The sequence below is a fragment of the Convolutriloba macropyga genome, chromosome 6 (assembly GCF_964194025.1).
Source record: "Convolutriloba macropyga chromosome 6, txConMacr16.3, whole genome shotgun sequence".
Classification (NCBI taxonomy): domain Eukaryota; kingdom Metazoa; phylum Xenacoelomorpha; order Acoela; family Convolutidae; genus Convolutriloba; species Convolutriloba macropyga.
This window is the reverse complement of record NC_134473.1, coordinates 38,412,375-38,436,468: the sequence shown is the minus strand read 5'-3', so window position 1 is coordinate 38,436,468 and position 24,094 is coordinate 38,412,375. Positions and strand designations below refer to the sequence as shown.

Below are 24,094 nucleotides of genomic sequence, written 5' to 3'. Positions count from 1 at the left end.
AAACGAAGAAACGACGACAAAACGACGAAAACGAGAAAAACGACGATTACTGTTACGAAGTAAATAAGTAAGCGAGATATTATCAGCCAATCAGAATCGAGTATTTCTAAACTTTAAAATAAGATTTAAATACGTTCTAATATACGTAGAAAGTTCCGAAAAAGTTCATTTAACCTAATTTTAAGTAAATATAACCACTATATGTATCGATTAAGCTGGTTTTCGGCTTAATATTTTTAGGTTTTCTAGACAATTGCCGATTGAATACGAACTGATTTGACGTCAATAACATCAGACAAAAAACCAGTAAAAGAGCATCGAAAAAACCTTGCCGTCTAAGCTTTCACTTGTTGCTATGATCATCGCTAATACAGACACGTTGCTTATATGTTGTTGCTATAATGCTTTATATACTAAGATAAAACGTCTTTGAATTTACATTCGAACTTCTGTTTTACCAGAGTTTACATTGGTACCGCGACCATCTACCAGCATTATTTAGCCTAATCGTTGCGATAAATTTATTATAAAAAAATGCAATTTCAATTGATAAGAACAAACAAAAAATCAGATTCGATCTGAATTTGAACCCAAAGTCAAAGTCAGATTCACACGAAGATCTACCTTTTGGTTCGGTATTTACGGACCACATGCTAAAGATTGAATGGGACGCAGAAACAAGGTTCAAAGAGCCAGTAATTGGCCCATTCAAGAACCTATCACTTCACCCAGCTGTCAGCTCCCTGCATTACTCATTACAGCTGTTCGAGGGCATAAAACCATATCGATCAGTTCGTACTGAAAAAGTGAATCTGTTCAGAACTGAGAAGAACGTTGCCCGATTGAATTCTTCTGCTGAGAGAATCACGCTCCCGCCGGTGGATGTGGGCCAATTCTCGACGAGTTTGAGCCACCTGGTGAGTGTGGACGAGGATTGGGTACCTCACTCTAGAAGAGCCTCCCTCTACATACGACCCACTTACATCTCCACGCAGATGAATGCGTGTTTTGTCTCATATGTTGAGGAAAAGACCGCCCGCAGTTGCAGGGGAAGATGGCAGATGTTCCCGAGATGAGGAAGAACCTAACCTACAGCCCAAAAAAAACAAGAAAAAAATGAACGACAGAGGTGCAGTGAATATGACTCACTGGACGGAACTGAGCCTTCCTTCAAAAAAAAAAACAAACTGTAAGACAAAACCAAACAACTTTTGCAGTAAAAATCATAATTCAAAAAAAAAAATAATTATTTAGACGGCAAGAAACCCAACCCTTGATTTTCATATTGCATGGGGCCTAAAAAAGTTAAACTATTCTTGGTAGAAATTATTGGCAATGGGCCCAGGCCCACATAATTGTGAGACTAAAAAGCACCGATATCGAAAATTTTTGGTAGATTCACCAAAAATTCGAAAAAATTGTTAGAGTCGGTTCGTATAGCAAAAAATAACTTCTTATATAGAGAAAATTGAAAGAAAATTATGCTAATTTGTCCAATTTTGAAAATTTTTGGTCAATTTTGATGCAAATCAAAAAACATAGAATATCAAAATAGAATATTGAAAAAACCGTACTTTCAGGCATAAAACCGTCCAATTTACTGGATTACCGTTCCGTATTCAGAAAATTGCAGAAATGTTGACCAAAAACAGAAAAAAATTGAACAAAAGCATAAAAATTTGACAAATTTGTCAAAAAAATCAATTTTCCAGCAAGAAGGATCGTAAACACAAAAAAGTTGTGAAAATTTTCACAACCTCCGGCCTACAAAAAAAAATCGAATTCCCATAATTTTTCTCGTCGATCGTTTATGAACCGTTTTGCCCGCGTCCTTTTCGTCCTTTCGCTTTTTAGTTTTCCGTGTTACGATTTTTTTCTCAATAACGTCGCTCTCCCAAAACTTCGCTTTTCGTTTTCTTCCGCTTCTTTTCCAGATTTCAGTGTAGTATGTCATACGTGATGAAGTATGTTGTTGTTTTGCTGTAGTATGTTGAGTATTCTAGTATGCGGGTTTGTTGTTTAGGTCTAATAGCTTTCTAGGGTGTGACTTAAGTTTATTCCCGAGTTACGGCTGGATTGTTCTTTGACTTTTCAACTTAACTAATTCACTAGCCTTCCTGTTGTAGTATATTGATTTTGTAGCTCTATGTTTGTGTGTACCTGTATGATTGCTAGTTGGTTTGGTCTTGTTGCCTTCTGGGGTGTGACTTAAGTTTATTCTCGAGTTACGGTTGGATTGCTTCTTGACTTTTCCGATCGCCTTAGTCTACAAATACACTATTGTAGTTTATTCAATTTTGCTGTAGTTTGTTTAATACCGTTAGTGTGCAGATTGTTTGTTTTGGTTTCGGTTTTGATAGGATGTGACTTAAGTTCATTCTGGAGTTACGGCTAGTAAATTTCTCGACCTTTTCATCTTTTTAGTGTACTACTGCATTGCCGTAAATTAGTTTCTCGTTAAATTTGTTGTTATAAACCCATTATGAACTATATTAGATTGTCTTGCAGTAGCTTCTCTCCTTCTTCCTAGGGTGTGACTTAAGTTTGTTTTGGAGTTAAGGCTAGGTTGTTTGCTTTAGTTTTTGCTGTGGTATGCTAACATAGTACTTTCCAACCTCATTTCCCGCCCGTTCATTCCCACCGTCCCGTTTCGTTGCGTTGCGCGTTTTTCACCGGCTTTCCTGCACGTCCCGTTTCCGCTCCGTCGCGCACTGGTCGCTCGACTTCTCGTCTGTTCCCTTCTCGTTGCGTCGCGCGTTGCTCGTCCGACTTCCCGTCCGTCACGTTTCCGTTTCGTCGCGCGTTCCTCGCTCGACTTCCCGTGCGTCCTTTGTCTCCCTCTGCGTTGAGCGCATAGCGTTCAGCGCTCCACTTCTGTTTTTGTCGGGCACTGGGTGCTCGACGACATTTTCTACTCTTTGGGCGGTTTGTTTTACAGACTGTCTACAGTGTGCTGTGTTTGGTGTCTTTTGCGTTGGGTTTTATTTGCGTGGGTTTGATTTGTTTGGAGTGTGTTTATAAAAGATAACCGTGTGCAGTGGTAGTTTTGCAGGTATTTGGAAATAATAACATCATGATGTCTAATAGTCTTGATCAAAAAGTCAAAAAGTTGTACGCTGCCAGGTCAAAGCGTGAGGCTGAATTGCATGCTATACATGAAGATATCCTTCATTGTATAAATAGCCAAAGTAGGCGAGTGAAAGTTGAACGCCTAGTAACAAAATGCAACGAAGCATTTATGACTGTTGTAGACAAAAATGAGGACCTATTTGCTGGAAAAACAGAGGATCCAAGTGCACTTGTTCCTTCTTTAGAGTCTTACTTGGAGGCAATGACAACTAAGAACGACAAGATACTCGCTTCAGCAAGAAACTACATCAATTTTGCTGATGATAAAGTGAGTGAGTTCCAGGAACCAAGGGCTCCCATTCTTTCTAGACCTCCCTCAATTATGACCTCGTCAAAAACATCTAGTCAGCGTAAACATGATTACGTAATTGCTAAAATGAAGCGCGAAGAAATTGAAAAACAGAATGAGGCAGCCATTCGCCTTGCTAAACAGAAAAAACAAATGGAATTGGATGAACTGGAGGAAAACAACAGGAAACGGTTGGCTGAGGCAACTCTGCAAGAATTTGAATTGTTGGACGCTGTGTCTAAAGGTAGCCAATCTGAAACAACTGCAAGTGCTAGGAGCTCAATGAGAAGTGAAAAGGCTGTCCAAGAATGGATCAACAACTCACTTGCTTTAAGTTTTCACAATGAGGAGAAAACTAGCGAACCACAGGTTATGATTGACCCTCCAGAATGTCCTAGCTACAACAACGGCAAAACAGTGGAAGATCACAACACTGACATTTCAAGGCATTCTATTCCAAAAAATTGTCGAGGCAATTACATTTTAAGCAATGAGACCTTACAGCAACTCGATCCCTATTATACTCCACCTGAAAATTTTTTGGCTGCTGCTAACACACAGGCGTTGTACCAGGCGCATCTAAGGGCGCAAATGAATCAAACAGGCCAGCAAGGCACGGCGCCCCCAAGCATAACCAACCAAGGAACCGCGGATAGTCAGCCGCCTTCTGTACACGCCCCAGGAGCTTCTTCACCGCCCATTCAACAGCCCATTCCACCACAGCCGTTTGCACCGCAAATAAACCAAAATAATACATCCAAAGTATTCTCTAACGCACAACTTCAAATTTCGCAATCCAGGGGACCTGAAACATCAAGTCTGCCGGAGAATAATTCGGCCCAGCGTATATGCTTACGACAACAATATAATTTTGTCCCCCGAGCACCAAACGCCACTCTTCCTCCTTTTCCGACAACAAATCATCCAGCCCCCGCAATAAACGTTCCCCTGCACCCAAGCGCCCCACCAGGTCCAAACATTCAACAGCACAACTCCGAACCCGCTCATCCTAACATCCTTCCGATTCCGAACCCAGTCTTCGCACCTAACCTCACTGCTCCCATCCCACACGCCCCTTTGATTGATCCTCCTCTGGTCAACAACACTTTCCAGAATAAAAATAACCCTGTACAGAAAGCTGTACGTTCCGTTGCTGCTCCTGTCCCAAATATGCCCAATATCCCATTTGGCCAAAACTTTGTGCCAAATATGAGTCATTGGCGGTTTCCAAAGCAAAGACCGTCAATAGTCAACCAAGACATTACTACCGTAAAAAATGTTGCTCCAAATGTACAGGCACACATTGCACCATCAATTACTACTTTTCCACAACAAATATGTTCAAATTCACCCCTTTTGATTGATATGCAATCACCATCCGGCACACATCAGGAAAACCTGATTGCAACTACAAAGAATATTGTACCTGGTCTGGCCACTCCTGTCTTGCAGCCAACATACCCTTATGTTGGGCCCACTCCGTTGAGTTGGAGTGGTCCGCAGGTGTCTGCACCTGCCCCTCCGATACCGGACAACGCGTCATTGATTAGGGAATTAGCTGATGCAATAACCAGCAAGAAAAATGACCCCTTGCCAGAATGGAAACTTGCTCAGTATAATGGCGATCCATTACAATGGCACGAGTGGTATGGTCAATTCAAAAGCGCGATTGACTCGCAATCGCTAACTGATGACGTTAAATTGACATACCTCAAAACCCTCGTCACCGGTAAAGCAAAGATTGCAATCAACGAGTTTGCTTACTGTGGTTTAATGTACAAGGATGCACTAAGGACTTTAGAACGTAAATTTGGCCAGCCACAGGCAGTCGTAAGTGCACACTTGGATAAACTAAGCAATTTTCCGCCTCTCAAAATGCACAATAGTGATAACATCATTAACTATTCTGCAGCCATATCCAGCCTCGTTGGGGTTTTCAAGTCACTATCATATGATGCCGACTTGAAGAGCGCTTCCCTACTTAACCAAGCGGTACAGAAGTTACCACCAAACATGAAAGAGTCATGGTCACTCTTTACGGAAAAGAAGCACTGGGTTAAGCCAACCCTCCTTGACTTTAACGATTGGCTTAAAGAAAAGGCTGAGGCCCATGATCTTATGAAACAAAGCGCAATCAAGGCCAAACCTGAAAAGAACATCACTTCAGTAACAAAGACCAAAACAGCCTCAAAAGTGTTTGCATCAAACTCACAACAAAGGGACACAAAGAAGCAAACTCCAACATCTTCCACAAACACTTACTCTCGGTGCATTGTATGCAAAGGTAACCACCGGCTATGGGAGTGTCGAGTTTTCAAGGAAAAGACTCCAACCCAGAGAGCTAAGTTGGTGGCGGACAACAAACTTTGCTTTTCATGCTTAAGGGACAAGCACACGTTCCGCCAGTGCCCTCAGCCAAGAAAGTGCCGAGCAGAGGGGTGTAATAGTTCGCATAACACACTATTACATGGAGCAGATAGGGTTTTCCCAACAAAACAGTCAACAAATCCCAATATCATCCAGTCTTCTGTCAACATAGGTCAAAATAAAGCAACTACTAAACAGCCGTTTAATAAGACTACCACAATGTCATCTGTTACTGATGTTAAGGGGCTCCTTCAGGTGACGGAATTGCAGTTGGTCAGTTCGTCCGGTTTAGATACCAAGGCTTTAGTTTTGTGTGATACCGCCTGCAGTAACTCTTGGGTGGCCGGTAGTCTCGCAGATAGACTCGGTTTGCACGGTAAAGCACTAAAGCTAACTGTCAAGGGTATTAATACCGAAGAAGTAGTTGATACTAGGGTTGTTGAAGTTACTGTGAAACCAAGAGAACAACAAGATTTCGAACCATTCACCGTCAACCCTTTCGTGAAAGAGAGTCTGAACGTCGGCTCAGATATAATTAATGTACAGGCCCTGCAAGAGACTTACCCACACTTAGCAGTCCTTGATCCCGTAACATATTCCTGTAAAGACATTGAGATGATACTCGGACAAGATGTCTATCATGCCATCCGCCCGTTAGAATACTTCTCTGCCGATGAGAAGCGTTCACCCGTTGCCGTACGCTTGCCCATAGTTTGGGTCTTAAGCGGTCCGTTACCATCAAGTTCGTGTTTAACCTCAACGTGCTTTAAAGTGAATATCGAACAAGACAATGAGTTAGCAAGTCAAGTAAAGTCATGGTACGACATTGAATCCTTCGGGGCAAACAAGCAGGTCGACTCAAGATCTGCAGCAGACGCAAGGGCTCACGAAATTCTTGAGAGTACCACCATACACAATGGCCTGAGATACGATGTCGGAATGCTGTGGGCAGCAGACACCATTCAGCTCCCAAATAATTACTTCTCCTCCCTTGTGCAACTAAAATCGCTCGAAAAACGTTTGGCCAAGGATGATGACCTCAGAGAGAAGTATGCTAGTACCATCAAGGAAGACCTAAATAAGGGGTATGTAATTGAGGTTCCAGACGCTCACAAGGTTGAGAGCCGGTCTGATAAAGAGTGGTACCTACCCCACCATCCGGTTTTAAACCCGAACAAACCAGGTAAGGTGCGTAGGGTGCTCAATGGAGCAGCAAAATTTCATGGCGCCTCACTGAATAAATCTTTGCTCACTGGCCCTGATCTGCTCCAAAACCTTATTTACGTACTTCTTCGCTTCCGACAACATCCATATGCCGTCTCTGCCGACATCGAGGGAATGTTTCTACAGGTTGGTGTATTACCATCAGATCAACCATCACTTCGCTTTCTGTGGCGGGAGGACCCCACAACTAACGTTAAATTACAACGCACTGCGAGAGACAAGGCCAAGTTTTACCCCGAAGCTGCAAAAGCCGTCCTTGAAAACTTCTACATGGACGATTACCTTGACTCAGTGGAGTCTCCTGAGAAAGCCATCAATAGATCGAAGGAATTGATACATCTTCTCCATCTCGGTGGGTTCAAGCTTACAAAGTTCGTAAGCAATGTACCAAATCTGGCTGACCGAATTGATGGTTCCCCTCAATCTACTGAGCCCAAGGTTATTGTTTCATGTCAGGAGGATTCATCGCATGTGCTAGGGTTAAAGTGGGATCACACTAATGACACTTTAGTTGTGAGTAGGAGTACAAGCTGCGCTATCACGAAGTCCCTCACGCAACGCTTGGTCCTAAGTCTTGTCTCGAAAGTCTTTGACCCCATTGGTCTTGTCGCACCGTTTACCGTCGGTGCGCGATTGCTCTTAAAAGACATCTGGCGTGTCACAGGACAGCAATGGGATGACGAGCTCCCACAGGACATGGTTCAAAGATTTTTGGTCTGGAGTGCGGACTTACCAAAGCTTGAAAACATCAAAATTCCTCGAAGTTACTTTAGTGGACCCTTTGATAATACAGAGTTGCATATGTTCGGTGACATTTCTCAGGATATTTTTAGTGCCGTCGCATTTCTTCGAGCCCGAGTAACAACCCCTACGGGCAAGATAAAAACAGAGCTTGCGTTTGTTTTGGGGAAAGCGCGCGTGGTGCCAATGAAAGTAATGACTGTCCCTAAACTGGAATTGCAAGCAGCTCTACTTGCCGCTCGGCTGAAGAACGAAATTATTCAGGCACTTACTGTAACTGTTAACCAAGTATTCATGTGGACAGACAGCACGACCGTTCTTCAGTGGATAAACTCTAATGAAAAGCAACCAATCTTTGTTGCAAACCGCGTTTGTGAAATTTTGGAGTATACCAGCGTTGACCAATGGAACCACGTCCCAACTAAGGATAATCCAGCTGACGCTGGCACGCGTGGAATGTCCTCTGAGGTTTTGCAACTAAGCAGTTGGGTCAATGGTCCACATTTCTTATCTAACTCAAGTTTCCCTTTCGTACCGAACAAAGACGTCATTAATAACATCAAACTTGGCGTCAACCAAGCAGTCATCATAGAAGACACTGTCTCTCTCGCTACATCTGTTATAAAACAGACAACTCCCGTTCCGTCGTTATTCCCATTTGATAAGTTTAGTTCTTATCAAAAGTACTTGCGCATTGCCGCATACGTTCTCCGGCTTTTGCCGAAACATGCCGGCTACCGTAACCCCGATGGTAGCATTACTGACCCTACTGAGCTTGACGAAGCCGAGCGTCATCTACAGTACTTGGTGCAAGGAGAGTCTTTTGAAGCCGAAAGAAAAGATCTTCTTGACAATAAATTCGTTAAACGGAGTAGCCGAATTGCTCCACATTCACCGTTTATTAGTCCAAACGGGCTAATCCGTTCCACGGGCCGCATCAAGCTGTTAACTGAAGTTGGGTTTAATGTAAAGTACCCAATCATCTTAGATGCACGTCATCCGTTTGTAAAACTGTTCCTTGAACACACGCACGTAAAGCATTTCCATCAGGGCGTTGAATACCTAAGATCAATTGTGCAGGAACACTACACAGTACTGAAACAAAGATCATCCTTGCGTTCCATCAAAGCACACTGCCTGAGATGCCGAGAATTCCAAGCTGTAACTATGCAACCAATCATGTCTGACTTACCTAAGGAGAGACTTGCTTACCAGTCTCCTCCCTTCACGAACACTGGCGTTGACTACTTTGGGCCATTCTATGTTACTGTCCGCCGTACCACTGAGAAAAGGGGGGGCTTCCTCTTCACCTGTCTCACTACTCGCGCTGTCCATGTCGAGATAGTTACATCCATGGACACCAGTTCTTGTGTTATGGGAGTTGAGCGGTTTGTGTCACGTAGGCGTACGCCTGCCATGATTTGGTCAGACAATGGCACTAACTTTATTGGAGAGGAGAAAGAACTCCGAGAAAGTATTGAAAAGTGGAACGTTGTCAACATTGCAGCTGAGCTCGCTCACAAAGGTATAAAGTGGAGATTCAATCCACCCAGCGCACCACATCAAGGTGGTATCTGGGAGAGGTTGGTACGCAGCTTCAAACGCGTGTTGTATACGATTCTTGGCACGCGTCGCCTCACGGATGAGGTACTGCATACTACCTTTTGTCTCGTGGAGAATGCTCTCAATTCGCGTCCATTAACACCCGTAAGCGCCGATCCGTGCGATTTGAACGCTTTAACGCCCAACCATTTTCTTTTAGGAGAATACTCTACCGGTATTCCGTCTGTTGTTGGCAATAATGAGCTTGACCATCGTAAACGCTACGCCCGCGCGCAGTCGTACGCTAATACGATCTGGTCCCGTTGGATCAAAGAGTACGTACCGACGCTGAACCGACGCTCTAAGTGGCAGACGCCTGCCCAGCAACACCTTAAGACCGGTGACTTGGTTTGGATAGTCGAAGAAACCAACCCTAGGGGTTACTACCCAACCGCTCGGATTGTGGAACTCCGTTACGGCTCCGATAGCGTCGCGCGCTCCGCCGTTTTACGTACGCCGACCGGTTCACTCGTCCGCCCGCTTGTAAAACTTGTACCAGTTTTCCCAACATCTTCTTCCGGGCCGGAGGATGTTACGAAGTAAATAAGTAAGCGAGATATTATCAGCCAATCAGAATCGAGTATTTCTAAACTTTAAAATAAGATTTAAATACGTTCTAATATACGTAGAAAGTTCCGAAAAAGTTCATTTAACCTAATTTTAAGTAAATATAACCACTATATGTATCGATTAAGCTGGTTTTCGGCTTAATATTTTTAGGTTTTCTAGACAATTGCCGATTGAATACGAACTGATTTGACGTCAATAACATCAGAGAAAAAACCAGTAAAAGAGCATCGAAAAAACCTTGCCGTCTAAGTATCACTTGTGGCTTTGTACGTCTTAATGCTAATACGTTACTTGATATGGCTTACTTGCTTATTATAGCAAATTGAATCTTCGAAAGAGTGGTTTTCACCTTTAATAATTACCTACAAAAAGATTGTCGTTTTTTTCGTCGTTGTCCTCAACACGGGAAGTTTCAGGCACAAAAAAGTTACCATAATCGCGAAAACGAGTAATGATACTCAGGAAAGGAACAGTATTCTATATGGGGAATGACAGAGAAGACAGCAGCGAAAAAGCTTCTGTTACTTCATCCTCTGCAGGCTGAAACTCTTTTTGAAGGGGTAGTTTTGACAAAAATGTGAACTAAATTCGCTTATTGTAACAAGTTTCCACACGTGAAAATACATGACGAAGTTCAGTATACATACTCGATTTTTCTCAAATATACTCAAATAATGCTTCATGCTGTTCAACTGCAATTGCGATGACGCAGAAACACCACTATTATGATTTATTCTGTTGTCTATAAAAAAGGTATGGGAGGCAGAATACATCCAAGTTATATGCCCACTAAGCTGGGGTAGGGGGAGCGTAAAAGAAACAGAGAATAGATCCATTTATTATTATTATTATTACGCTCTTATCCATGAACAATTTCCAGCCCCGAATGAGCAAGGAGTGATTGGATTTGGGACAGTGACGGCTACAACAATCACAATTCTGTTCAACACTACTGACGTTGCACCAGAGATTATATTCAGACTGAGGAGGGATGGCGTCGTGATAGAGACCTTCGTCAATGGCAACTTGACTAACGCTTGGCCCGCGGATGAGTACACTGACGGTTCTAGTAAGTTGTCATTCACATATTGCGCATTTTTAAAATGTGATTACCCCCCCCCCCCCCCCCCCCCGTGATACGCAACTATTCGAATTAAAAACATTGGTGGATCATAAGCTTATTGTGGACATGGAAATGTTTCACTAGTGGAGTTACTATACTCTAGCTATAGAGCTACCACGCACGATTATTTTTGGGGAACTTCCGTAAGGTTAGAAGGGAAAATAATAATTAAAAAAATCGATCACACCAGTTCTCTTTGTCATGGAAACAGAACAATCATTTGAACTATTTTGCAGTTTTCGCCATCTCCCTTATTCTTTAAACATCCTTTGTTGGTAAGACAAAAACGACGAAAAAATAGTAAGAAATCTTTTCTACATGTTTGGTTTCAAAAGTAAGGAAGCATCCTTATGTTCGGTTTGTTCGGTATGGCAGGTCGCTAACAAAGGTTCGGTATCATCGCCATCAATATTGAAATATTATTGACAACAACAAATTGAAAAAGTTTTGCGAAAACTCGTTTCAGAGAAACGATGCGCTGTGAACATGAATTGACAACAGAATTATTCTTTTGATAACTCTTTTCAATTGACTCAAACTTTACATTTTGCACAGGTTCTGCTTTGAGTCCAGGCACAGAGTACAGCTACCAGTTAGATACTTATGACGGGTTCAGTGACAAAACGACCGAATCCGACGCACAGAGCCTTTGTACACGTTAGTAGACAATACACGTAGAAAATATAACACCTGTTTCACGTAATTGATCCGACCTCACTTAGTGCCCAGGGGTGGGGGTGGGGTGAGAGGAACAATAAGCTCAACTGGTTTTTTATTCATCCTAGAGTGTTGCGAGTGGCTTCAACCGAAAGCCCTTCAAGCGTAAAATATTTCACTTGGAACGTTTTCGTTTCAAGGAGCTATTGTCATTATTTCATGATTTTTATTATTTTCGTTCACTTTTTCAAAAATTTTTGTTCAAACTTTATTTTACTGTTTTTGATTTTGCAAAAACAAATAAAAATATGTTCAAAAACGTTATTGATTTTTAAAAATGAACATTGGTGTTTGCGATTTTTCTGTAATTTTGGCTGGCAGTGTGATTTAGCCTGACTTTTTTTTGTAATTTAAGTTTTTCCAAATATAACAAGCACCAAATCAATTATTTCATACTAAAACTGCCAAAAATTATCAATAGTGATACTTGAATGTAAATTTTAATCAGGCAATTTTCATAAATCACACTGTCAGACGTGCTTGTTGAACCTCTGCTTTGAATCAAAGTGATCTGGAAACTTAGTTTTTCAAGTTTAATTCGAAATAAATTTAAATTAACTAATTGAATAGGCATATTGGAAATTTTGGAACAATTACGTTAATTTTTTTAAATCTTTTTTTAAAAACCGCAAATTGAGAGCAAGGATACCAATGGTCTCATTATGGCTAACTATATGATGTGAACCACAAGGGAAGCTATTGAATTTAATTAAACTGGAATATCAAAGGGAGAAATTTTGCGAGAAAAAAATATTTTTAAAGTTCTCTTTGACATATATCGAGAAAATTGTGTTCCAACAAAATTTCGGTTTTTTAAGATAATATTTTACTTAAATTCTGTCTTTGATGATCTTCAGATTTTCACGTGAATGCTCCTAAATTTCCCAGATTATTGTCTAATATTGCACAAATGCTATTGCTTGAACTGAGCAATGCTCATCGAATAAGTTTTATGATTTTAATTTTATTTGTTTTGAGTTTTAATAGAATATCTGAGCTTCCCTTTAATATTTTTGTTGTCTTGTTATTTAGTGTTATCAAGTTTCGTTCTTTTTCCTATCTTTTGAAAGCTCCCCACCAGTATTTGCATTGATAAGAAGGAACAGAACTATGTAAGATAGCCTATCGCGTGCTCAAACACGTTCTCGGGAGAAAGTACTTCTGCTGCGCCTCGCGCTCTTCTGGTATTCTCTCGGGTTCCTGTGCTTCTCCTCTGCAAGGGGGCAACCTCACATCTGCTGTTGGCTACTGGACCAGGAAGAAGAAAAGAGTTGCAGCTAGAAGATTGAATTGAAGTCTTCTGGAGAAGGTAGCTGGAGAGAGGGCCAAGTCCGTTGTTGAAGCTCCAAAAAGTCCGAAATAACTGATTTTGACTTTTCAGAGTCCTCTTTTTATCATACTTTTCCATATGCCTTAATTTCAGCCAATCAAAAGTCTTGACGTCAGAACTCTGCTTCTTTTGTTTTGGTAATAGGTACCGCATGCAGCATGAACTTGGAATTACCAACCCTGTCCTCAGCATCCTTTCCTATTTTGTTCATGCATTCAAATTTCAATCGGAATCACATACCCATATTTCAAGTAAATTACTTTTTAATAAATTGCACATATGTGTTTCTACTAAATGAGGTGTAAGAAATTGGTACTTCATTAAAAAAGATAATATAATTTGTTTTACGGTGTAATCAACCACCTGAGCCTCCGTTCCGTGCTAACTTTTGTGGCTAAATTCAAACTACATTTCCTATTCAGTGTTTGCTTATAAATTTTGTTTGGTTTATCAACTTTGACGATTTGGTGGATCTTGGATCAACTACGAATGGAGACCATCAACGGAGCAAGAAATTAGCAAGTTCATTGGGTCAGTAGTAAAACAAAAACAAAACTTAAAAGACAATTGTAGACTGTATATAAATATACTTTGTTCATATATGTTGGCAAATTAATCTTCTTTTATTTTATTCCCTTAGTCAAGCGAATAGCGCTTGACTCAGGCATAATTCTTATTTTACTATTTGAGGCTATACGACAATTATTTTAGTCCGAAATAGCGTCTATTATTCAATCCTATATACCCCTCATCTAGTCTTGCTATTCTCCTGAATAGCAGTAATCAAGCAAATATAAATCAAGCAACTGTAAAAATTTAGATCTTTGGGTAGAAGTCTAGCTTCCCTGCAGGCAGTTCAACTACAAGTTCTTCCTTCTCATTACTTTTGCTGAATGTGACTCTTTCTACTGCCGGTGACTCTTGTTTAAGTTTATTCGCAAGAAACCGCCGAAGTCTTCCCGGCAGCTTCCAGTGACCACAATCACCACCCAAACCAACTGCCAACAGGATAGCGAGGAATATAAAACTGTTGAAGGGAACTATCCCGTGTTGCATAAGCTTCTCGCTGTAGTCCTGACGTTGCATCTTTTGATGCTGTATGAAGCGTTCTGCCAATTGAAGTAGTTTTTCGGCATCAATATTTTCGTCCGGTTGATGGTTAAGTGTCATTTTGACGGTTTCCAAAATCGCCGATTTCATATGATCTTTTTCGGGGGCTGTTGCCAATGTGAACTGTTTTTCCACGTGATCAAACATTTCCTGTAGGATCCCAGGTAGTTGAGTGATTGTTATTTTTCCTGTGTCAACACTGCACACCTCGGGTTCCGGATGAAGGATTAGACCACCACTAGGGAGTTCTAGATGACCATTGCAGGGTGGTTGCACCAAACAAACTCTACAGTCAGGTATTTGGCCTGCTCGGCTGTCCATTGTTACGTTAAGAAGATGATAATTGTTGTGTTCCGACTGCAGAAGAAACATAGATTGCTTCAGGCTGACGGGCTGATATGTTGGGCTGACGGGTTGGCCGGTAGCGGGATTATTTTCTGTGGACACAATTTCATCGCGTCAGTCTTTTGGCCAAAAGAGAGGCTGCTAAGACACGAGCTCTTCGCTGATCTTGTTAGAGCAAACGGATTTTTGCAGTACCGAAGACGGTCAGTACCATGGCATTTGACTAATTCAGATCTATCCAATTCCCCAAAGAATTCTTGCCGTGGGGAGACACAAATTATTCTGTCTGAAGATCGTAAACTGTTGCCGTCTTTCCGCTGTTCAGTGGTTGTGGAATCGCCGCAGTCCGATAGACTTGGTATTTTGCTTAGGTGTAATGAAATGGAATTTCGAGTTCAATATGGAGTCCTTTGGATGTTATTTTGCCGCTTTTTGCAAGTTCGAATTCGTAATATGCAGACATCTCTTGTTGATTGCGGGGAACCATCCCGTTTGTTCCATCTTTGACACAATATCCCTAATTTGCGGTGGCGGTAACAAGCTGGCCGGTAATAGCCCTTTGGTTAGAGAAACTAGGGCATCGCTTAGCACATATCCCAAATTGGTCACAATTGCACGTGCAAAAAGAATTTGCCCCTGTAGTTCGGATATAATTCTTAGCAGATTCTCGATCTGCAAGTTGACTTTCAGCCCATCTCGATACGCTTGGGTTATCCTGAACCCCCAACCACTCATGCGTTCCCACTCTTTCCCCATCTCATTGATTTGGGTGACAAGCAACTCTAAGTTTCTGTCGGTATTGTTCCTGATGGTCTCGACACGAGTGCTTGTAGCGAGCTCCTCAGCACTCAGAATTTTGACTGCACTTCCCGTTTGAATGTTTAGCCAGTCCACGTTCCACTTGTTGCTCTTGTTTTCTTCATGCAGTTTCTCTATGTGCCTTGCTTCTTTTGGTTTGCATAAACCGAATATAGAGAAGAGTTTACAGCCTACTGCCTCCAGCTTCGGACCCAGGATGAGTGCCAATCCTGCCGCCAATAGCACGTTGATTTGTCCCTTTTGCCTCGTTTCTTCATGTACCACATTGGAATGGTTGCTAAACAATGCTATCCGGTCCTTGAATAGCTGATAATCCTGTTAAAATTGTTGATATTCGTTTTCTAGTTCAATAACAGCACTAGCAGTCAAGTTTCCGTAACTCTCCGTGACAGCCGTGGAAGAGCAAATGCGTCCTTTGTAGTTTCCGTCCAATTGTTGGGTCACATCCTGCGCGAGGTTGTGTCTTGCGAGTTGTAGTTGGGTAACGTCAATGCGTGTGAGTTCTGAAAAGGGTACAAACAATCTCATCGTCTTGAAAGAAAAGGCCACAAACACCGTCGTATCTGGGATGAACACCACTCCTGCTTCTAGCCAATCGTCTTGAAGGAAGTCACCAGGTTTGAAGAGAATCAGCCAGTATATGAGAAGATTTTGCACTATTTTTTTTTGCACTCACAAAGTTTATCAAGCAGGATAAGAGGTAAAGGCAAAACAAAGTAACCTAGAAAAATTATTTTGAAAGGCAAAGGGCCGCTATTTATACTATTCAAGTTGAAAACCAACCAATAGTATTGGTACTGTTTGTGATTGGTTGGTTACTTTGACCTAGCACATTGTATAATACTACTTCATGCCTTCAAAATACTACTTCATTTTTGTTTAAATGTAGATTGATTACACTATATAAAATTAGTATCATATTCGCATTCGTTATTTCTGCATTGATATTGTAATCTTAATAATTTATCATGCAACATATAAAAGTTTTACAGTCCCATTCTGTCGACTGGTCGTCGTGTTCTTCTCGGATATCGGCGCTCTTCATCATCTTCAATGTAGTTCGGTTCGTCTGCAACAATCACCGGTTGCTCTCCAGTTTCATCAATTGTTACCTCCTGCTCGGGCTCGACTTCGTTAGTTGCTGGCTTTTTATCGTCATTGTTTTCTGGAATAGGAGCCATAATTTGTGGTGGTTCAGCGAAATTATCTTGTATGTCCCCACCAATGTTATCGTCGTTCCACATGTCGTATACAGGCTCCCTAACTCTCCTGTGGATCCTCCGATTACGCTGCAGCAATGCATCATCTTCATCGTCGCTACTTGGCAAATGGTCCGCATCGTAACGTTCAGTTGTTAGTCTTTCTGCAATTCGCGTGTATCGACGAAGATGCTGATCCTCTTTTTCAGATCGTGTTTTGAAGGGCTCAGTCTGTTATAGTGCACAATCTGATTTTTCTTTTTGTTCTTCTCGGAAGAAATTTCGTAATTGACTTCATTAATTTTTCGTACATCGGTATATGGGCCAGTCCATGGTATGTAGAACTTCTTTGACTTTGCCAGTTGAGGGAAAAAGAGCCACACCTTGTCGTCATTCTGATACGGTTTTTCGTACGTTCTCTTGAAAAACTTATCCTTCTGTCTTTGTTGTACTGCGCCTAGGGTCTCACGAGCACACATGTGGGATTCCCGAAACTTCTCGTCCAAAAATTGAGTGTACTCGTGTACTGTAAGTTCTGTGTCTGGTGGCTTGGAGAACATTAATTCAATAGGGTAGACGGCTTCGTCTCCAAACACTAGCGAGAAAGGGGTTTCTCCTGTCGACTTGTGGACAGTTGTGTTGTACACGAACTCTACGTATGGGAGGATTGACTGCCATTTCTTTGGATTTTCTGAGGAGTATTTGCTGATCACATCTGCCAGAACTCTATTGTGGCGCTCTACTTGCCCATTTCCTTGTGGGTGGTATGGAGATGTCCGGGATCTTTCTATGTTTAGGAGGGTGCACAATTCAGTCATGAGTTCACTGCAGAAATTGGTTCCTTGATCTGTATGCAACGAATCGGGGGCTCCAAACCGCAAAACCCACTTCTCGACGAATGCCTTTGCCACATCTGCCGCTGTTATTGTTGAGAGAGGGACAGTGATTACGTATTTCATAAAATAATCAGTTATGACCAAGATGTATTTGTTTCCCGTGTCTCGGTTACGCGTTACTGGTTCCAGGATGTCGGCAATCACATTCGCGAACCGCACGCCCACTGTGATTGGTTGCAACTCGGCTTTAAAATTTCTGCCAGCTGTCGATCGCGCTGCACATGGTTTGCAATTTTTGATCCAATTATCAATGTCTCTTCTCATCATGGGCCACCAGAACCGTTGTCGAGTTCTATCGAGTGTCTTGTGTAAGGCAAAGTGCCCTCCTGTTACCTTGGAGTCGTGCAGTTGTTCTAGTACGCTGCGCTTTGCAACTTGTGGTACAACGATAAGTTCTTGATAGCCGTCTTTGCCAGTGTTATACCACTTTTGTATGAGTATACCATCCTTCATCATGAATTGCTCCCAATTATTCCACAACCCGAGGACTTCAAGTTCCAGCTTCTGAGCCTGTTTCCTCGTCATTGGGTTTACTCCAAAAGTATTGCAGTTGTACTGTCTGTCATTCAGTGGTACCGTAGCTTTTTGCAGAATCGTGGCAGTAGCTAAGTCTTCCCTCTGTTTTGCCCTGACTTCATCACTGCTAGCTTTGAGTTCCACTGAGGTCACGTTTTCTTCCGAATGCTGCGTTATCGACAAAAGAAAAACCTCTGGTTCTCGCAATTTAGCTATTGCTGTCTACAAGTTCGTAAGTTCCGGACAAGATCCAGTTGTTGCCTCTTCCTCACCCCCCTGCCACTCAGGTCCCTTTGTTGTTTGCCGAGAAAGAGCGTCTACATTGCCATGTTTCTCACCAAGCCGGTGAACTACTTGGAAGTCAAACTCATGCAACACCTCGATCATTCTGTATGTCATTCCGTCAGCATTTTGACGAAAGAGCCATTGTAAACTAGCGTGGTCTGTGCGAAGTATAAAGGGGATACCCAGCAAATAGGAGCGGAACCACTTTACTGCTTGAACAACCGCCAACGCTTCTCTTTTCGTTGTACTGTAGTTTACTTCTGTTCGAGTCAGCACGCGACTAGCGAAAGCAAGTGGATTCTCCGTATTGCTGTCTAGATTCGACACAACAGCTGCAATGCTGTTGTTGCTAGCGTCAGTGTCCAAAACAAAAGGTCGGTCGTAATTTGGATGGCTCAAAATTGGTGCTCCGATGAGTCTATTCTTCAGATCTTCAAAGGAACGCTGACAATTCTCGTTCCAATAGAATCGCTGGTGCTTTTTAGTAAGCTCATATAGGGGCTTCGCTATACCCGCAAAATCTTTATCAAATCGTCTGTAGTAGCTACAAAAGCCCACAAATGACCGTACTTCCGTTGTATTAGTGGGTTCAGGCCACTTCGATAGGGCGTTCAGTTTCCCCTCATCTGGCCATTTTCCATCCGCTCCAATGTGATATCCAAGGTAGGACACTGCTGTTTGAATCAGCTTGCATTTCGAGGGCTTCAGTTTCAATCCGGCTGACGCTAGTCTCTTCATAACAATTTTGAGGTGTCTGAGGTGCTCTTCCAGGTTCTGGCTGTAGATGAGGACATCATCAAGAAAGATGGTCACAAAATTATACAACTCTTCTTTGAACAATTGATTCATGAGGCGCTGGAAAGTTGCAGGCGCATTGCACAGTCCGAAGGGTAGCCGCTTGTACTCGTAGTGGCCCCCATCTGGCGTTGAGAAGGCTGTTTTCGGTCTAGCACTCTCAGTGAGTGGTACTTGCCAGTAGCCCGCAGCTAGGTCCAAGGAGCTGTAAAATTGGGCCCCTTCTAAGCAATCCAAGATCTAATCAATTAATGGCAATGGAAATGCGTCCTTTTTGGTGATCACGTTGAGTTTGCGGAAATCTACACAGGAACGTGAAGTGCCTTCTTTCTTTCCCACTAAGACCACTGGAGCACTCCAATCGCTTTTTGACGGTTGGATGATGTCCAAATCGAGCATCTGTTGCACTTGTTTCCTTATCTCTGCCAGCTTAGCCGGGGTGGTCTTGTAAGCCGGTAGCTTGATTGGCGCGTTGTCGCTGGTGTCAATGTTGTGCTCAACTAGGTTGGTCAGGCCCAATTCATTGTCATCCTTTGCAAAAATTGGCTCTAATTTTGTAGACAATCTGCTCCACTACGTCTTTCTGTTGGTTGTAGGCCCCCTTTGTGTTCTCAGGGAGTGCTTCCGTGATTTCGTCTACGTCAACGTTGAGTTGAGCATCTTCGCTGATTGTGCAGAGCACTGCAGGGGCTCTCTTTATTGAATCTTCCTTCAAAACTCCTTCTGGTGACTGGTCAAGGATGATCCAACATTTAACCTCAGAAACGCCAAATATTCTGATGATGAAATCGTGTACGATCTCCATGTTCAATTCAAGGAGCTTCAGGTCCTTCTCCTCAATTCTGAGCTCAATTGTGTGGTATCGTTCGGCTTTGGTTCGAAGGTTCGAAAACAAGCGCCAAAGATCTGTGTACAATACCTTTTCTCCCTGCTGAAACCAGGGGCTAATGTAATAACATGTATTGGACCCCTGATCGTTTTCCGAATAATTTGAAAAGGAGTCCAAATGCGTTGTCATTTTCTACTAAATTCTTCTCTGTTTCGGGCAAATTGGGCATCAGTTTCACCATTGGTATTCTTCGGCGTTGTTCAGAAACATAATCACGGTTTTCGTACGCAAACCGATTGGGGGTGGGACTCTCGAATTCGTAAAATTGCTCGAAGAGCCAGTTAGTGTCTTCTAGCTCCTCTCGGTTATTCGGCCATGCGGTTTTCCTAACTTTGGCGATTAGGGCACCCGCTTCGATCTTCACTCTTGTTTCTGTATGGTTTTCTATGACTATTTTGCCATGGCCACCGCCATCACACGAGTAAATTTCAGGAATAGCCAGTAATGACTTCTTTGGCCAATTCATTTCCGAGACCAGTAAGTTTCCTTGAGACATGTTTACCCAGCTCTCCGAGATCTCAATCTCCACAGATAGTCTCCCGTAGGGTGCTATTTCTATCGCATTTAGTCATCTGGCGGTCAAGAATCCCCCTTCGAAGCCACTCATCTCACTTGGCCCGTGGTCGATAGTGATGGCAGTCACTTCGGTCTTGAATACACAATCGAATGCCACAGCACTCGATCCGGTAGTACCGGTGAATAATCGACCCGTGTGGAAGTTGATCGAACATTGATTGGGCTTAAGGGAAGCTGTGCCAAGGATGATGTCCAGTGGCAGCATCGGGGCTACCAGAAAGTCTGCATCGCACACAAAGTTGCCTCCCATGCAAACTGGCAAGGTCTTTTTACCCAGGAGTCGGATCTGCTTTCCCTCCGCATGGTACACTGTCCCGTCATACTTCTGTAGTGGTACGGGGTACTGTTCTGCTATCTCCTTGGACATGAGGTTTACCCCACTGCCGGTGTCCACTACAGCTCTTCTTTCAACTCCACCAATATCGGCTTTCACTAGTATCGATGGGCCGCTACTTTCTCCTACTGACGTTGCTTTCGAGGATCTGGGTCGTTTTAGGACAAAAACGGGTGACACATTGCTGGCCGGGGCAGTCCTGTGTGGATTATGTTCTCGCCCCGGCCGATCCTCGTCTAAATGCTCCTTCTTATTTGGGCAGTTTTGAAAATAGTGCCCTTTCTCATGGCACGCATAGCACTCAATGTCTTGTTTTGCCCATTCGCTCTTTTCTGGTCGCTGACGTTTCATTGCCTGGAAACCATTCTTCATGACGTGCATCATTTCCTCCTGCATCTTAAGGGACTGCACAAGCGATGATTGAATCGAATGTAGAGCAGTACTGTTTCCCAAGTCTGTGCCCTCAACGTCCACATATCGTACACCAACACCACGGCGGCGTACCTCTGAGCTTCAACCTTGGTCACCGTTTCAAGATTTAGTACTCTCTGGTATGCTGCATTCAGCGTTGCGGGTTCTTCCCGCAGTAGGTTCCCCCTCACGTCTGGGTCCACCAATCCCTCTATGAAGGTCTCTTTCGCAGCCAAGTCCCTTGCATCTGCCGCTAGAGCTGCATTGGCCGATTCACTAACTTTCCTCACTCTTCGGTAGAAGTCCACAATCTTCTCAGACTCCCCTTGTTGCAGACTCTTGAATTCTGCCCTTGCCGTCCTCAGGTTTGGGTAGTCTCCGATCCTGTTCCTCAACTCATTGAGTTTAATCTGGAGTGTTGGTGCTGGGTGTCCTGCTTCCTGTTGCAGGAACTGCGCCGGGAGTATGTAGTACTCGTCAATTGCATGACCAGTCAAGCAAGTTGGCAGAATTCCTCTTGACTGTGCGTCATTCCACCCGTTCGCTTGACAGACAGCATGGAAGTGTCTCGCCCAACGGTCGAAAGAGTTGAAGAACTTCGACGGGAACATGCTGGGTACTTGGGCTTGGGGGCCTCCTGCCGCTGGAGCCACTGCAGCACCGCCACCTCCTCCCGCTCCAGCTCCTGGTTGTGCCATCTGAAGCTGGAAATTGTCTCCTTCTTCCTCACAGTAGCCTCTCTGGGACCACCACTGTAAGATTGCCTATCGCGTGCTCAAACACGTTCTCGGGAGCAAGTACTTCTGCTGGGCCTCGCGCTCTTCTGGTATTCTCCCGGGTTCCTGTGCTTCTCCTCTGCAAGGGGGCAACCTCACTTCTGCTGTTGGCTACTGGACCAGGAAGAAGAAAAGAGTTGCAGCTAGAAGATTGAATTGAAGTCTTCTGGAGAGGGTAGCTGGTGAGAGGGCCAAGCTCGTTGATGAAGCTCCAAAAAGTCCGAAACAACTGATTTTGAATTTTTCAGAGTCCTCCTTTTATCCTATTTTTCCATATGCCTTAAGTTTAGGCAATCGAAAGTCTTGACGTCAGAACTCTGCTTCTTTTGTTTTGGTAATACGTACCGCATGGAGCATGAACTTGGAATTACCAACCCTCTCCTCAGCATCCTTTCCTATTTTGTTGATGCATTCAAATTTCAATCGGAATCACATACCCATATTTCGAGTAAATTACTTTTTAATAAATTACACATGTGTGTTTCTACTAAATGAGGGGTATGAAATTGGTACTTCATTAAAAAGGATAATATAATTTGTTTTACGGTGTAATCAACCACCTGAGCCTCCGTTCCGTGCTAATTTTTGTGACTAAATTCAAAATACATTTCCTATTCAGTATTTGCTTATAAATTTTGTTTGGTTTATCAACTTTGAAAATTTGATGGATCTTGGATCAACTACGAATGGAGACAATCAACGGAGCAAGAAATCAGCAAGATCATTGGGTCAGTAGTAAAGTAAAAACAAAAATTGAAAGACAATTGTAGACTGTATATAAATATACTTCGTTCATATATGTTGGTGAATTAATCTTCTTTTAACTTATTCCCTTAGTCAAGCGGTTAGCGCTTGACTCAGGCATAATTCTTATTTTACTATTTGAGGCTATACGACAATTATTTTATTCCTAAATTGCGTCTATTATTCAATCCTACAAACTGTCTGAGTTTTGGAATAGTTTTTATCTAGTTCTTTTTCTTTAAAAAAAAGATAAAATCATTATATAACCTAAAGATTACTCATACTCGCAACAAAATAAACAAATCATCAAATTCCTATGCCATTAGTCACAAAAATAAAAATTATTTGAAATATACGTTTTCTATTCAAAGCAGGTTTTTCAAGACATTTTTTCGTGTTCTGTTCGTAAAATTAAAATTAACCTTTAAAAGCTCGCATTTTACTGTTTAAAGGCATTTTTCAGTCTCAATAACAAACAAAATCTGTTTACTTTTCATTTAAAAGGTTTGTATTTATTGCTGACCGTATCTGTAGTGGCAGTTTCTTAAATTTTTTGTTTGCACTGGTGAGCAATTGTATTCTTGACAAAACTCTCCCTTATATTCTGTGTAGTTTTAAGCTGTTTAGTTCCAGAATTTTGAAACACGCTTGAGAACCGTGATGTTTTCATAGTTTTGTTACTGAAATATATGAGGAAATTGAATCAATAACCTCATTGGATGCTCTATTGGATGTAGTTTTTTCTGGAAGTTGATATCGCTTGCCCTAAAGTACTTGTGTATTCCCATTTATTTTGTCGAATTAAAAGTTGTGTTTTCTTCCGATAAAATTTAGAAAAAAATTGCTGCAAACGGCAAATCGATAGCACTAATGACTTAAAAAGAAGTATTCTTGTCTTCAATGAAATTTAATGCCTGATCAGATAATTTGACCGAATTGCAGAAGTCTTTTTTGTTCAGCTGAATATAAAAAAGAAGGTTCTCATCAAATTGTATACCAAGATATCTACAGCATTTCTGGACAATACAGAATCACAGTTGCATGTAAATCGTCTGCTTGATTGCTTCGCGAAAAACGAAGGCATTTCATTTTCTTGGCTCTAGCGTAGTTATAATGTTTTTTGTTATTTTTTGGCCAATTTTCACTTGTCTGCTTTAGGGGAGGTTGCTTATAGATTTCAGGTTGTACAAGTCTACAAGTCATTGGCAGTATTTTCCTGGTATGTTTTTATGCAACTCTTATTCGCTTTCTATTCTTTCCATTTCGTCGCTTCTTCAAAGCAGACGGGGAAAAATTGTTAGCTGAGG

The 24,094-nt window shown here is 42.3% G+C and overlaps 1 protein-coding gene across 1 annotated transcript in view; it reads left to right on the top strand.

Moving 5' to 3' along the window:
• Positions 1 to 24,094, top strand: part of LOC142341310 (uncharacterized) — a 216,660-nt gene that overhangs the window by 12,547 nt on the left and 180,019 nt on the right. Inside the window, exons 6-7 of the mRNA XM_075392234.1 lie at positions 10,803 to 10,991; positions 11,601 to 11,702. Of these exons, the coding sequence (XP_075248349.1) occupies positions 10,803 to 10,991; positions 11,601 to 11,702 (291 nt within the window). The remainder of the gene's footprint in view (positions 1 to 10,802; positions 10,992 to 11,600; positions 11,703 to 24,094) is intronic.